General features: G+C 48.9%; 3 protein-coding genes across 3 annotated transcripts; 2 read left to right on the forward strand and 1 right to left on the reverse strand.

Annotated features, from left to right (window-relative positions):
- Positions 1 to 1568: 1568 nt before the first annotated feature.
- Positions 1569 to 3332, forward strand: N7519_008351 (MFS transporter; the record flags this gene model as incomplete). The annotated part of the gene is made up of 2 exons (XM_057295127.1): positions 1569 to 2981; positions 3042 to 3332. The coding sequence occupies 2 exons, from the start codon at positions 1569 to 1571 to the stop codon at positions 3330 to 3332; spliced, it is 1704 nt and encodes a 567-aa protein (XP_057143009.1).
- Positions 3333 to 3933: 601 nt separating this feature from the next.
- On the reverse strand, positions 3934 to 7681 carry N7519_008352 (uncharacterized protein; the record flags this gene model as incomplete). The annotated part of the gene is made up of 2 exons (XM_057295128.1): positions 3934 to 4754; positions 4807 to 7681. 2 exons carry the CDS (start codon positions 7679 to 7681, stop codon positions 3934 to 3936), a joined length of 3696 nt encoding a protein of 1231 aa, XP_057143010.1.
- Positions 7682 to 9766: 2085 nt separating this feature from the next.
- Positions 9767 to 10519, forward strand: N7519_008353 (polysaccharide lyase family 20 protein; the record flags this gene model as incomplete). Its single annotated transcript, XM_057295129.1, has 1 exon — positions 9767 to 10519. The coding sequence occupies one exon, from the start codon at positions 9767 to 9769 to the stop codon at positions 10517 to 10519; it is 753 nt and encodes a 250-aa protein (XP_057143011.1).
- Positions 10520 to 12120: the final 1601 nt, after the last annotated feature.

A 12120-nucleotide genomic window follows, 5' to 3' on the forward strand; every position in this document is an offset into this window, starting at 1 on the left:
AAAATAGAACTGGCCGATATGAAACTCCGTAACTCCGTGACTCCGTACTTCCACTCCGTACCTACAACATAGTTACTTGAAAGGATTTCACAAGCATTATAAGCCAAACGTGCCATATGTACGTTTAAGTATGACTTTATGAGTCAATTGAAAGGTGATAGTACCGTCACATGTGCTTTATAATGACATGACTAGGACCTCCCGTTATTCGATTCGACGAATCGCCGAGCCAGTTACAAAGGATAAAAGAGCTACAGGTAATTCATAAGAGCAATGGGTTTACCTTGCGCCTCGGATTTTCGAGTCTATTAGGGAACACTCAAGCTATCCCATTAGCAGATATCCACCTATTCTGGCGAATTGGCCTTAGTGATATAGAGGGTGCATCAGAGCATCTGCCGAAGCCTGAGAAAGAGAAACGGGACCAATTAAGGTAATATAATGGAGGGAAACCTATACATAAACGAAAGAGGCACTGTCAAAATGTACTATATTTGGAATGCTTGGACATACACGAAGGTTATATAAAAATAATAAGAGGATGAGGGTAGATATTTCAGATTAGACCAACGAAGCTCTCCGGGGCCCCGGGCGGGACCCCGGAGAGTTTCGATGATTATATAATACTCAGGGCTCACCTGGGCAGGGGTCCAGGGCTGCGTAGGCAGGTTTACTCGGTCAAAAAGCGGCGAGAGGTGAGCACTAAAATGGAAAGGGAAAACCAGCCTGAGCTCCGACATAGGTAATTATAGACTGCAATACTAATTTACTTACATCCCTTGAGTGAAGCTATAAGAGCCACCATTAGATGAACGCCACCTTATGCACCCAAACGGTGCATTCCATTGGCTAACTATATATTTTGATGACTTACAGCCAATCCTATAAATCACATCAGCATGATGCCTGCATAACCTATGTGCCTAGACGGGCCCACCGAAGCTGCGTATAAATGCACAAACCGTATTCCCTTGACTTATATCGCATGTTTTGTCATTTGACGTCCGTGAATATCCTATGATATTACCGATTCGGTCTCAACTATAGATCAATTTACCCTACATAGTTTACCTGGCTTGGAATAAGTTGAGCCTCGGCACCAAATTGTTACACAAGATCGACACATGCAAGGGCTATAAGTCTTCAACTGAATAAGGAACAAGCAAAACAAGCACCATGCAGATAAATCGAAATCAATAAATGTACTCCGTACCCGGACCACTGCGTAGGCTGGCTGGAACAAATTACTCAGCATGGGATCTGCAGCATCGCTTACATCATCATTGTGTTCCCTGATCCGGGTTGCGGTCTTTTCCAAGGTTACGGCCAACTTCAATCCTTCTAAGCTTTTTGACACATTTTGTTTCTCGATCATCTACTTAGACCTGCATTTACACATTTAATCTATTGACCGCGCGAGAATTCGACCAGCGCGGGTTGCAACCATACCACTAAGCTCTCACACGACAGCACTGCGTTTACAACCAGGCTTTCGGCTCAACCCCCAATCGCATGGTTAGTTGTGACAGGACTTCATTCAGCCTTGATTTTGCTGGTGTGTCGCCAGAATGACGGGTCCAGACCGGGCTTTGCTCAATCGCCGCTCCTCCACGCAGCATTACCAGACCTTCGATACTCCACCACCCAAGTCGCGTGGGCGACCTAACTCGGGCCAGTCCGAGTCCTCTGCGGACGGCTCACACGATCCCCATTATGACACCGCCGATACCCCCGGAACGTCATCGCCGCTGCCGAGGAGGCAAATGGCAGTGCTAGCGATAATCGCACTGGCGGAGCAAACGGCGTTGAACTCGATCAGTCCCTACCTCCCCGACATGGCATCGACATTCCCCGAAGTGGAACAGTCACAGGTGGGCGTATACGTGGGCAGCATTGCGTCGGCCTTTGCGCTGGCTCAATTCAGCACAAACTATTTCTGGGGCTGGCTTTCGGACCGTGTTGGTCGCAAGCCGGTAATTCTGCTTGGCACCTTTCTGACTGCGATGTGCTTCGTTGCATTCGGATTTTGTAAAACCCTTGCGCAGGCTATAGTTGTGCAGGCGTTGATGGGTGTGGTAAATGGCAACCAGGGTTTGGTGTCAACCTGCCTCGGAGAAATCACCGACCGAAGCAATCAGTCCCAGGCTTTTACCTATCTCCCGGTAATATACGGAATTGGAGGTATAACGGGACCACTCCTAGGAGGACTTATGGTCTTCAAGACGAACCCTTTTACTGGCAGCAAAAACCCATATCCCTATCTTGCGCCAAACGTACTGTCCGCTGTTGTCCTTCTGATGGACTTCGTTTTCACAGCTCTCTTGCTGGAAGAGAGCCTCGAAGATGCAGACAGTCTTCCAAAAATCGGCAAAAAGGTGCGCAGCTTGTTCACATGGCTGTGGCAGTTTACCGGTAATGCCCGCCACCCAACCTACGTGGAGGTCCCGTCAACAGTGCCGTACCCCCACGGCCGCCGCGATTTAGAGATCGATGAACACGACAGTGATCTAGACTCTGCGTCCGAGATGTCGAGCATACTTGGCCACCCAGAGGAGCTCACTTGGGGTGAGATCTTCACTCGAGACACACTCTTACTTCTTGTGACATACCTTATATTTGCTCTCTGCAATGTTTCCTTCAACTCGCTGTTCCCAATCTTCGCACAAGCTAAACCCCCGGCCGGTCGGTCACTCACCCCGTCCGAGATCGGCCTTGCTCAAGGGTTTGCTGGAATTGTGACGATCATTTTCCAAATCTGTATCTTCAACCGCCTGCGAGACAAGATGGGCAATCGATGGTCTTACCGCGCAGGCCTATTTGGCTTTGTCATCTCATTTATCCTACTGCCCTTCATTGGGTACAAGAGCAAGACTGGTAAGGGTTTGACTAGCAAGTCTGCCATCATGGCTGTCGAACTTTGTCTTGTGTTGCTGGTCAAGACCATCGCCTCTGTAGGTGGTCTGACCAGTGCTTTGCTTCTGGTAAGGAATTTGCGATATTCTCTTTTGTAAATCCAAAAAAAAAACTAATTATTTCTCCAGGTTACAAACTCGGCACCTAACCATGCCGTCCTTGGCGCCTTGAATGGCCTTGCACAAACTCTCTCCGCAGCTGGACGTGCAGTAGGCCCATTCCTCTCCGGAGGGCTGTTCTCCCTCACAGCCAAGATCCAGCCTAAAGGAGAGGCCCTGGCATTTGGAGTCTTTGCTGCGGTCTCCTTCATTGGCTTCATCCTGAGCTTCGGTATCCGCGGGCGTTCACTTGAAGCAGAGGGTTGGGGTGACAGTGATGATGGAGACAAGTCGGATGACGACGAGCCGTGTGGTGTTTGAAATAGACGGACTTACAAAATATGCCGACATGACGATTTGACGAGTTTATACTTTCGTTCCAGCTTTTTTTTTTTTGCATTTGGATATACATTAGCCCGTTCCTCAAGATAGATTATTGTGGTCGCATTATTTGCTGGGATAAAGATGGGTTCGATTCAACTTTGAGCCTGATAGATCTTTGTGGAGATGTTGCCATGACCCCAAGAAAGAATACTATTCAACCATTGGGATTTGCAGACACTGAAATGGATATAGATATATAGGGAATTATATCAAGCTAGGCCGAACTGTCTGGAATAGATATTTCCTATATAAAACATCGCAATTTATTCGCTAAAATGCTCAACAGATACTGACAACACGAGATAGCACAACTCGAGACTGGATAGAGACATAATACCAGACAATTCAGAGGGGTGGAGTGATGAAGTCAAAAGCAATCTATGAGAATGACCCAAATCCAAAGAAACCCAAATTTCAAAGATAAAACAGCAAGGGTATATAGCACATAATGGTCGTGGCAGTAAATCGTGGATAAGGGCATGAAGGAAATGGGATGCAGGCCAAGAAACAACAAAAAAGCAAAGCAATTGAAACACTATCAAGCCCAGCGCCAGCCCAACTCTTGTGACTTTTGACGCTTGATAACATCTGACAGCAGGGTATTGCCTTGACCAAAGGGGTTGCGCTCATTCTGCATCCGCTGACGCTGAAGCAACTCCACAGCAGCAGTAGCATCAATCCCTTCACCAGTATCCGTAATCTTAAGAGCCCACTTAGCATCTTGCGAACTAAAGCCAAGTTCATTCACCATCATATCAATGGCGCGGTCAACAGGGTCCAGGACCTGCGGTCGCAGAGGAGGAATATATGACGAAGCAAAGGCAGTGGCAGGGTCAGACGAGTGAGTCGGAGTACGAGGAGCCGTCCTAGCAGTTGAAGTCGAGCACCTGTCAAGGACGAGCGCAGGCACAGATGGCACAGATTGAATGGGCCGGTGACCTCGAATCGACCCGTTGAGATTATGGACAATAGTGCTGAACTCAGACATAGGGCGTTCGGTAGAGAAGGATAACCGGCCTGCGGGGTCAGGGTCGAAACCGCGTTCACGGCGGCAACGAAGCTCGTGGGCGAATCCGGCTTGGCGTTCTCGGATCTCGCGGTCGTTTTCGATCGGGCTTGATCTTTGCGGGCTGATATCGGTCGGGCTGTCAAGTGCGCGTTCTTCGAGCTCGTAGGCACGCGAGACTGCTTCTTTCAGGAACGATGATCGACTTGCTTCGGTTTCGGTTGGTTCCCATTTGGCGAGACCGAGGGACTTCGCTTTGGTAAATGTGGCGGCAGTGGTGTCGGCCGGGCAGACTGAGCTGAGTGTTAACACTGCGCCCAGACCGAGCGTGAGAATGTATGAAGTCCACTCCTCTGTACTTCTGAGTTAGCCGTGATAAAATAGACAGATGATTGTTTCACTTACCGAGGACGGTCTCTTCGCGAGCCAGATCACCATCTGGGACGTTCATGCCATCGAAGATGCCGACCTCGCGGGCTTCAATGCACTTTCCATGCAGCGGCTGCAACAGAACACCCATGCACGTCCAGATCTCCGTCAGATCGTACATCTGCTTCTGCGATAGACCGGAAAGATTCCCACGACCGAATCCCTCGGGCGGTTCGAATAGGACATTATTCATACCGAAAGGCTGTGTCATCGTCGACGCCGAGGTGAAATGGTTCTTCGCCTGGACACCACCCTTCAACCAGTCCATTTGGCCAGCGATATCATTCTCCCGCCCCTTGCCACTGCCAAAAATCCGACAGAAGGTCCAGAGTCGCCAGAACGCATCGTCGACTTCCTCGGCGCGGGTGTTATCCACGCCCGCCAGGCCACGGATGGTATCGCGGCGCAGGAACGGAGCGCATCGCGCAAGGACCAACGCCTTCAGCTTGGCAAGGGTGTAGATATCCTGCGCGTATCTCTGCAGATACAGGGTGGGCGTATATTCTGGAACCTGGGAGTCCGGATCTATAAGTGGCTGCCATTCCATTTCCCATGGCGGACTCATCTCGCGCATTTCCCAGGCGGGCGGGGACATCTTAAACAGGGCATTTTTCAGCATGGGCAGCTCGCGACCTTTGAACGCGGTGTAGATCTTTTTGTTGACAAGGACGAAGTTGAAAAGGTCATCTAGAGAGTCGATGTTCTGCATAATTGACAGAATCAAATCCACCGGCATATCTTCGGGGAGGGTGATATTGACTGGGACATTGCGCTCGACCTGGGGAGGGAGTGCGGATGAAGGCGACGGGGGAGTAGCAGGAAGTTCATAAATATGTTCGGTGAGTTGGACGCTGCTCGCCTGGGCAGTCGAGACCAAAGCCCAGCTCTGGCGAATTTTAGAGGCTATGGGCTTCTCCTCTAGGTTCACACCCTCCATGGCAACTAGGCCGGGGCTACCCAATAACACTGCTTTTTCCGCGACGTGATCGAAGGGATTCTCGAGACGGTTAGTTTGTAGGCGAGGTAATTGAAGTAGCAGGCTGTCGCGCGTGGGGGCCAGATCGAAGGGATCGGCGGAATGCGATTCCAATGTCATGTGGAGGGAGTCCTCCGACCGTGAGCTGACGCTAACTGCATCGCGCGCCTGGCTTTGCTTGCGGAATGCCAGGAAAGATTTCTTGGATTTTGCCTTTTTGATGTTTTCCTTGGAAGTTGGAGTATTTTTTGCGTCGGGCTTCTCGTCCATCTCCTTCTCCTTATCCCCGCCCGATCGACGAGGCTTGTCTTTCGCCTCTCTCTTACTGAGTTTGTAACTCTTTTCTTTGGTTGGACTTGTGTCTCTTGATTTGAGGTTGACGCGACTGCTGTCCTTCAGTGTCGATTTCCCTTGTGGTGTTTGTGAATGAGGCTTCGTGGAAGGGGGGAGGGGCGCGGGCCGGGTAGCAATCAAGTCCCCGTTATGGCGGCTGATCTGCAACGGCCCATCGAGGATCAGCCTCTTGTGAGTCAAATCGTGGTCGGCCAGGCCCGCGAGGGTATCTTCGAGTTCCTCGGTGGCCTGCGATAATGTTGGGACATGGCGGGCTCGATGACCCATCACCAGATCCGACCGCTGTCGACGATGACGCTGCGGCTGACGCTGGCTGTGTCCGCACGTATCGCGTGAAAGTTCGGATTGTCGATGGTTATTCAACTGGTGTAACATGGAACGCTTCCACTCGTCATGGCTCACCGCGGCGGGGTGTTGCGACGAGACCAGCGAGTCTCTCTTGGAGTATTGCGTTGACCATTGTGACTTGAAGCGTGGTGACACTGCCGAAAGAGGGGAGTCGCCTGGGTGACTTGGGGCTGAACTGGGACCGAAGGATGGTTCCAGTGGCAAGGGCTTGTTCTTGAGGTCGTTCATTGATACATTTTTGGTGATGGGAATTGGGCAAGCGAGTTTTGACACGTGCAGCTGGCAGGGCGCCACTACCGAGGAAGGCCGCGAGGAACAGATGGAATGGGCATCGTCGAAGACGCCGGCGGCGACAGGGGAATAGATCGAGTATGCATCGGCCGTTTTGTAAGGGTATCGCTCATCATCTCCCCAGAATGTGCTGCCGACACTGGTCACCGAAGTGCGGCGGCTGTAGCATGATGAAGCACAATCCAAAGTCTCATCAGATCCAGAATACGGAGGGGCGATCTCCGATTGATTGGCAGACCCATATGTATCGGGATCGACGTCTGCAGAGCTTCGATATAACGTCTGCACGCGTTCTTCTAGTTCCCGCTCGAAAAATGAGGGCCCCATCGAGCGGTCCATATTGGAATCAGCGCTGACCGGGGAGACAATGGAGAAGTGCGAGGATAGCTCTGGCAAGAGGCGAACTAAGCGGGAAGCTGAACGCAATGGAGGGAGATAGTCCGACAATGGAGAAATTTCAGAATCGTCTTCGGAATCTTGGGATTCCAAGTCAATCATAGTGTCCAAAGATTTCTGCGGGGAGGCAGACCTAGTGTCCCCGTGGCCCCTGCTTGCAATATCTTCTTCTTTGAGAGCCAAGTGGTGTGATTGGCCCTGACCTTTGTTAGTGTCGGGTGCCATGTGTTGAGCAGGGGCCCCTGGGTCCGCTTCAGACGGGCCATGGGTGGTGTCCGCGATCTGCGCCGGCATTGTCTGTTGGTCTTGACCTGAAACGGTGCCCCGGACAGCTGTGACTCGGGCTTCCAGACCGAAGGGCTTCTTTGGAAGCTTCAGCGACGGAGGGCGAGGACGAAAAGCTAGCTTTTCTTGATTTGAAGGCTTGGTCTTCTGGCTTGGAAGATCACGAGGCCGGCCAGGTGACATTAACAGCCAATAACTCATATCTCTTTTCGTAGACCTTTATTCGAGGGGCATTGTTGACCGGTTTAGGCTGTTCTTGCTCTTTGTTAGCATATCACGATGGTGCCTCAAGCCCCCAGTCACCTGTCAATTGCGCTGTAACGTACCGTCAATTCCAGTCTCGGTGAAGGCAGTATTGTGGAGGCGAAGTGTATCGGTTTCTTTGTAGAGAATAGTGCATCCGGCTGTGGCTGCATAGAACAAAGACGAACCCACCAACTATTTTTTTGTTTTCTCTTGCAAGTATAGGAGTTCGCAAAGATGAAAGAGAAAAGGAACTCGGAACGGGCACTATTTTAGGTAGACCCAATATTTTATAGGATAGGCACAGACCGGTTGATATTGTCCTTTTAGGCCACCCGAAATCAGCAGGTGGTCAAGAATATCTGTACGGCGAGTATGGCGTTTCTCAAAGTGACTTCCCACCCAGATAATCAGACCATAATTGGTTAGTTCGCTGATTATCGGGTTAGTGTGCTGCAGCTAAACAGCGATCCCCCAAAAGATCCCAAATTCCCAAATTCCCAGTTCAGAAAGTCGTTCAGATACCTACGGAGTAAAAAGTGTTTAAAAGGTGAGGTTGGAGGAAGGTTCTTCAATTTTTATATGGCTATTTCTATAGTTAGACAGAGTACTCCGTAGTTGCATCGAAGTTCGTGTTGTCTCGTACTCGGAAAGGCGCAGTCAATGTTATTCTTAATCTCGTGTTGATTGACATAAATTGTTGCCGTCAGGGGAAATGAGTTGCGTGGAATACGAACAGCTAAATTCGGCCAATGATATGCAGCAATACATTCACGGAAAATATATGCAACAATTGCCACATTTCCCGTCCCATTGCCCCGTTACCTGATAACCCCAAATATGGCCGTGAAGAAATAGACCCCTACACTTGTATGCCCTCAAAACTATCCATGGATGCTCGTATATAATCTTGGTACTCCGTATTTCTTTTTTACGTACTATATGTATGTATGCAGTTAATTTCTATTAGCTCTTAGTGTTTACCAACACAATCGCAAGGGAGTTCCATCTCCTAGTGCGTGTCTCTCTTGCCTAGCTAAAGAGCTCTCGCATACCTACTCCGCATACCCCTCTGAATTTTTTTGCAGCATCATGCAAAATATCCCCTCTTTTGATGTCTTGATCAATCGAATGAATCAAATTGCAATGGCTGAGTTTGGCTAGAGTCCACTGTGGGTATTTGCGTGTCTCTACACTCTGCAACTAGAGCACTGGCCCAATCTGGGGAAAGAGGCTAACATCAAAGGAGCAACTAGTCAACTAGTCCAAGTAAAATAAATGTGTCCTCCCCTCACATTTCTCCTTCTTATCGTTAGCGATAGCGCGTGTAGGATTTCACGGCTGCTTTGCAAAGGAAACAGTGAAAGGTGGGGACCACAAAGGCCCGTCGTTCTCGGGATTTTCCATCGCCACTTGTGGATCGGACAGGGTTTGATGCTCGATTTGACAACAATTTGGCTCCACGCCCAAGCTTCCAAGGTCTTTCTGCCTGAGGCCAAGCTCCCCTTAGGGCTTGAAATCGGGACTATGAGTTTCGTCTCCCCTAGGCAGGTAGTAACACCTGAATTAATACATACATGCATACGGAATAACCACTACTTCCTTCTTATATTACCTGGCATCAGTTTACTCGATATGCAATCAAATGTATATGGATGATTTGCCTAGAACGGTAGCCAACAGGTGACGAGAGCTGGATGATCCACAGGGGTTACATTGCATGTCAATAATAATACCGGGTTGGCCCAATGACAGTCACCACATTATCCACAATAGATTATTTGGAACATATCGTGGGTGAATCCGGCCTTGATCGCTCGTCTTATATGCATCGGCTCACTTCTCTTTTGGGTAAATCCTCATGATTCTTCAAATCTCAATGAGACAACATCAATCAAACTAATAAGGAGCATCTCCGCACACTTCACATGCCCCTGAAGGAAGCTCGGATTTGGACGTATAAAACCGCCCAGCCCACGAGAATGTAGGTAGTTGAAGATACCAGCCCTACTCTATATCAATTCTACTGTGCCTACCCCTATCATGCTCGGCAAACTCCCATCAGTCGCAGCGTTGCTGGCACTCAGCCTGGGTGCGCAGGCGAGCCTAATCTTCAAAAACACCGGCACAACCTCCGGCTGGGACAAAATAAACAAAGAGCACCACGGCACCGTGAAGCAAGTGACGAATGTGGTTTACAAGGGAAACACCGCGCTCAAAATGACCCAAATCTACGATGAAGACTACTCCGGTCGGTACCACTCGGAAGTGGTAAAGAACGACGTGTACAAGCGCGGTGACACGGGCGCATACGGTTTCTCCTTCCGACTGCAAGAGGACTGGGAATTCCTCCCCGTGCAATCCTACAGCATCGCGCAATTCATCGCCGACTTCACAGATAGCGGCTGCGAGGACTGGATGCCGACGACCATGGTCTCGCTCAAGGGTAATAGACTCTACTCGCGTGTCAAGCAGGGCTCGGTCTGCAAGCAGGAGGTCAAGGGTTTCAATGATCTAGCCACTGTCACTGCGGGTAAATGGCACCGGATTGAGATCGAGGCGAAGTGGGAGTCGGATGGGACGGGGTATTACAAAATGTGGTATGATGGGGAGAAGGTGTTGGATGAGAAGGATATTAGTACTACCATTGACGACGATCGGGCTTTCCAGTTCCGGGTTGGCCTTTATGCGAATGGCTGGCATGATGATAAGCAGATGAAGGGGTCCCAGGAGACTAGGAATGTGTGGTATGATGAGATTGCTGCTGGGACTACGCTTGCCGATATTGCGGCTTAAGCCGGTATCGATGCAGGCGAGTGTTGACTTGCTTGGTTTCGAATTTTGTGTATTACGCTTATTGTAACTATTCGCGTTTTTTAAACTGCTCAGTGCCGGACGGTTTTAACAGAACATTAAACCGAAATAAACATACTAACTACCTATGTGTATTGTACCACTTGGTGCTCATCGGTGGTGAAGTTGAGGACCGGACCATCACGAGAGAGCTTGAGGATGATGGGCCAAAAAGGCTGCCCAATTCTATCTACATATCTCAGAGTAGTTCCAACCTGCAATAACAATTGCTTTGTACATCGATGTACAAATATCTCGTATTACAGTGTTGGCCCCTATTTTGCGCATACGGAGAAGCCCGTGTCGCGTGGGGTCCAATTTAGAAGTAACATCACCCTGCATGAATGTTGCCCTCAGCTATGGTATTGTTTAATAATTCATGTGTGTCTATGCTAATGGTTATACTACCTACTAAGTCCCGAATATGTACGGAGTACAATATACGAGGAAGAATCCGAGGAGGGCGTAGGGAAGCCAAGAAATCCTCGTAACCTCGCTTTAGCCCCGTTTGAACTATCGAAGATCTTGCCGAGTGCGTTGATGAGGATCTACAAGATTTACGGGATCCAAATAACAACCTGTGCTCTCTCTGGCATGATATTTGACCATGGGACTAATCCACAAAGGTTAATGATTTGCGGGTGGGGGTGTTGCTAATTATATCCAGAGCTAAGCATTTCAGGTGCGAGTACTCCGTAGAGAAGCCTAGAACAAATTAGAAGCGAAACACGAGAATATCTACGGAGTAATGCAGGTTGATACCAATAATAGAAATAATAGAAATATAGCGGAGGCCCTGGGCTGACTTTTAGTGCTGACTTGAATTTTGTCTTGCAGAAATGTTCCTGATTTTCTTTCTCCCCGTGTTTTCCAGAGCCTTTACCTACAACATAGGTAGTCTACCTACCTAGGTAGGTATACAGGATTACATTAATAAATTCCAATAAATTCTATATTCCTAAGGGTAGGTTATCCTAGGTCTCTGTTGAGGGTATTCTTTGTATCCATGACTTCTTGCTTCTTGCACATTCCTCTTTGTCAAGAATTGCAGTCGGGCAAATTGCTTTCAACCTCTATACCAATATTCATCTTCCTTTATCGTTGAGTATCTGGATCTCTCTGGAATGATCATTTACACACATTGTGATGCTCGACCAAGTAAAACCAAGCCTGATATTGGGGTTTAGCTGGATTGTTGGGTAGACTGGAACAGAAAATATTTCGGTTCAATTTGTATACACAAATCCCAACCTTCCGACGTCGCCTCTGGGTTGTGAAAGAACCTCTTTGTCCACACGATGACCAGATCAAAGCCACATTTCTAACATTTCCTTGAGTCCTCGACTCTCTTTGACGACTACGAGCAATGTGCGATTGGACTATGAATTACTCTCGAATCATGTTCTTAAACATTAACATTTCAACTTGTTAATATTGACTTGACACCAGAGAAATGAATGGTAGCGACAACCACTCTCCGTTCGACATATAGAATTGATGCACAGGGCTCACAATAACTCGACCTCCATATCTGGTTTCAATAT

The sequence above is a fragment of the Penicillium mononematosum genome (assembly GCF_028829835.1).
Source record: "Penicillium mononematosum strain IBT 11891 chromosome Unknown utg000005l:1.0-9366267.0:1.0-9372171.0, whole genome shotgun sequence".
In the NCBI taxonomy this organism is placed as follows: Eukaryota; Fungi; Ascomycota; class Eurotiomycetes; order Eurotiales; family Aspergillaceae; genus Penicillium; species Penicillium mononematosum.